Source organism: Antrostomus carolinensis, unplaced genomic scaffold, assembly GCF_000700745.2.
Source record: "Antrostomus carolinensis isolate BGI_N321 unplaced genomic scaffold, ASM70074v2 scaffold3562, whole genome shotgun sequence".
In the NCBI taxonomy this organism is placed as follows: Eukaryota; Metazoa; Chordata; class Aves; order Caprimulgiformes; family Caprimulgidae; genus Antrostomus; species Antrostomus carolinensis.
In genome coordinates, this window is record NW_010297413.1 from 37,916 (window position 1) to 40,629 (window position 2,714).

Sequence of the window (2,714 nt, forward strand, 5' to 3'; positions counted from 1 at the left end):
GGTTGGAGGAGGCTTTGAGCAACCTGGTCTAGTGGAAGGTGTCCCTGCTGCTGGCAGGGGGGTTGGAACAAGATGATCTTTAAGGTCCCTTCCAACCCAAACCATTCTATGAATCTATGATTCTATAATTCTGTTTTCAACAACTTTTTTTTATGGTGGTACATGCGGTCCCTGAACTGCAGACCCTGTTTCCACCCCCACGGTGCTGTGCAGCGCTCCAAAAACCAGGATGGTCTCGGCAGCGCCCAGCCAGGAGATGAAAAGCTGGTGCCTCCTGCCATGAGCACGTGCCACCCTCCTGTGGGCCCTGGGGAAGGACATTTGGGCCATCTTTACCGCTTGGCTCTCCAGTTTTGCTCTGGGGCAGACAGTAGCTGATCGACCTTTTTAATAACAGACAAGGTCTTTTATGTGTCCGTTTTCCCTGAGCGCTGCTTTCTCAGCTGTTTGCTGGGGGTGTCTTCTTAGGACAACAGATTAAGAAAAGGCAGGGTCAGCTCACACAGAGATCTAACGCTGGTCTTCAGTTGTGTCTTATTTTTGTTCGCAGGGACCGACGGGGACACGAGCAAATGCCAAACATGCTGTTCAAATCCACTCCAAACCAGAAGAACTCTTGGTGTCAATATTGCATTTACAATAAATACCCACAGAGAATATTCAGGGATACCCTGGGGCTGCACCCTCAGCTCCTTGGTGTCAAGGAAGCAGAAGGGCCAAATGCCAGGAAGCACAACCCCAGGAACATCCCATCTAACTCCAGGTACCTCACTGGATAGCTAAGGCAGGGCAGAAAAACCCGCTGCTGGACCCATCACCTACAGTTTGTAACCAGAATGGGGACTCACCAGCACCTCCCTGATCCTGACATTACTTGCTGAATTGTGTTCTGACTACAAAAAACCACGGATTAAAACTTGCATTGAAACATTTTAAAGTATTCCCCATATACCATAAAAAAATAATCGATGGGGAGAGCCTCTAACCCAATCCTATCCATCAATGGCAATATATGGGAGAATTAAAACTGACAGCATTAGAGCTCTGCGATTGATTTATTGCTTTGTAATCAATCTTTCCTGATTTTTTATCCACTATAGGTTTTTCGCCAAATAAGGAGGACAAGGAGAGTGATTATAAGTGTAATAATCTATATATTCATTGACTATAATAATTCATCAGACATCAGCCTACTCATAAGCAGGACAAAATTTAAGACATTTATCAGTGTCTCTCACTGTTTATAAAATTATTACTTTAAATATTATTATCAAATGTTATAGCTTTGAAAAAAATATTTGGCAGAAAAATTCTGAACAGACATGAATAAACACTTGGAATTCCTGAAATGCAGAAATTCAGCCCTGGCTAAGAAATAATGAAATTAAATCAAAGTTTGTGCATATTTTCAAAAATTATGACACTGAATTGCAAGGGTGAAACTCTGGCATCATTCTGCAACAAGGCAAGATGTATGAAAGAGTTCAGAAGGTTTGTAAAAAGATAATAGAAGTTTAGGAATATCAGGAATAAATGAACTAGATAAGGCATGTTTTTGAAGGACACCACCTCATCTCAGCATGCTGAGGGCAACATCTCTCCACAGGTAACCCATGGCTTTACGCATGTCCTTCACAAAACTGAATCTGAGGACACAGCTGACTGCAGGGAAAGTAAATATTTCTCAAGCATGATTACTGACCATTGCTGGAAACAAGTCAGACAACGATATGGACCAGAGACCTGGCTGTGTTATTAATTCCCATATTGTTTGAAGAACAGTTTTAATCTGGGTGTGAAAACAAACGCAGTAACTTGCTGTAAGCACCATCGTTCAGTGTGACCAGAGACACTTTCTTGCTCTCACCATCATCTCCAACCCATGAGGCTCAGCAGGTTTCCAAGATGCAAAAGACACTTTAATTCCCCTTGGACTTCACTTGCATCAGCATCAAAGGGGAAAGGTGCAGCGTTCTTTGGTCACTCTGGGATGCTAAGATGGAGTATCATTCATATGCAATAAAAACTCCAATTACCTTTCACAACCAGGCTGCCCGTGCTGCTTGCCGTCCCGAAGTGGTTTGTTGCCACACAGGTGTAACTTCCTGCATCAGACTTGGTGACGTTCACAATCCGGAGGCTCCCATCATCCAGAACAGTGATTCTGGAAAGACAGCAAACACAAAAGTTTATATATATTTTTTTAAGTTAACATAAAACTCTTTCAAGTCTGCATTAATTATTGATGGTTTGAACAACAGACAGTCCATTGCCCATTACAGAGGGAGTTTAGCTGACAGAAATCTCTTAGGACGCAACTCATAAATACTGAATGCATCATTTACATCAGTTTTCCGTGTCTTTACTTGAGGGCAACTTTAATTTACACACCAGCAGCTTGTGTAGGTTTTACATCCGTCTGTACTTTGATATTCAGCACTCACCATGACAACCCTTGCAACGTGTGATACACAGGCTACATCTAAAAATCTCCCCGCTCGCTGCTTAACAATGTAAAAGCTTCTGCCGAACAGATGCAATGAAGCAGGTGTTTCATCGATGCTTTTTTTGTTTTCCAGAAGGCTGATGGCTTTTCAGCAAGGCTACCACACTGCCAAGCTCCCCCTCCATGCTCTCCACTTCTCTGCCTGCATGTGGTGGTTTCACCCCTTTGGTTTGCAGCCGAACACAGTCGCTCTCTCACTGTCCCCTCC

General features: G+C 43.3%; 1 protein-coding gene across 1 annotated transcript in view; it reads right to left on the reverse strand.

Moving 5' to 3' along the window:
- Positions 1 to 2,164, reverse strand: part of LOC104520412 (contactin-4) — a gene marked incomplete at both ends in the record, with an annotated part of 38,626 nt that extends 36,462 nt beyond the window's left edge. Inside the window, one exon of the mRNA XM_010162097.1 lies at positions 2,037 to 2,164. Coding sequence (XP_010160399.1) covers positions 2,037 to 2,164 — 128 coding nt within the window. The remainder of the gene's footprint in view (positions 1 to 2,036) is intronic.
- Between the last annotated feature and the right edge of the window lie 550 nt (positions 2,165 to 2,714).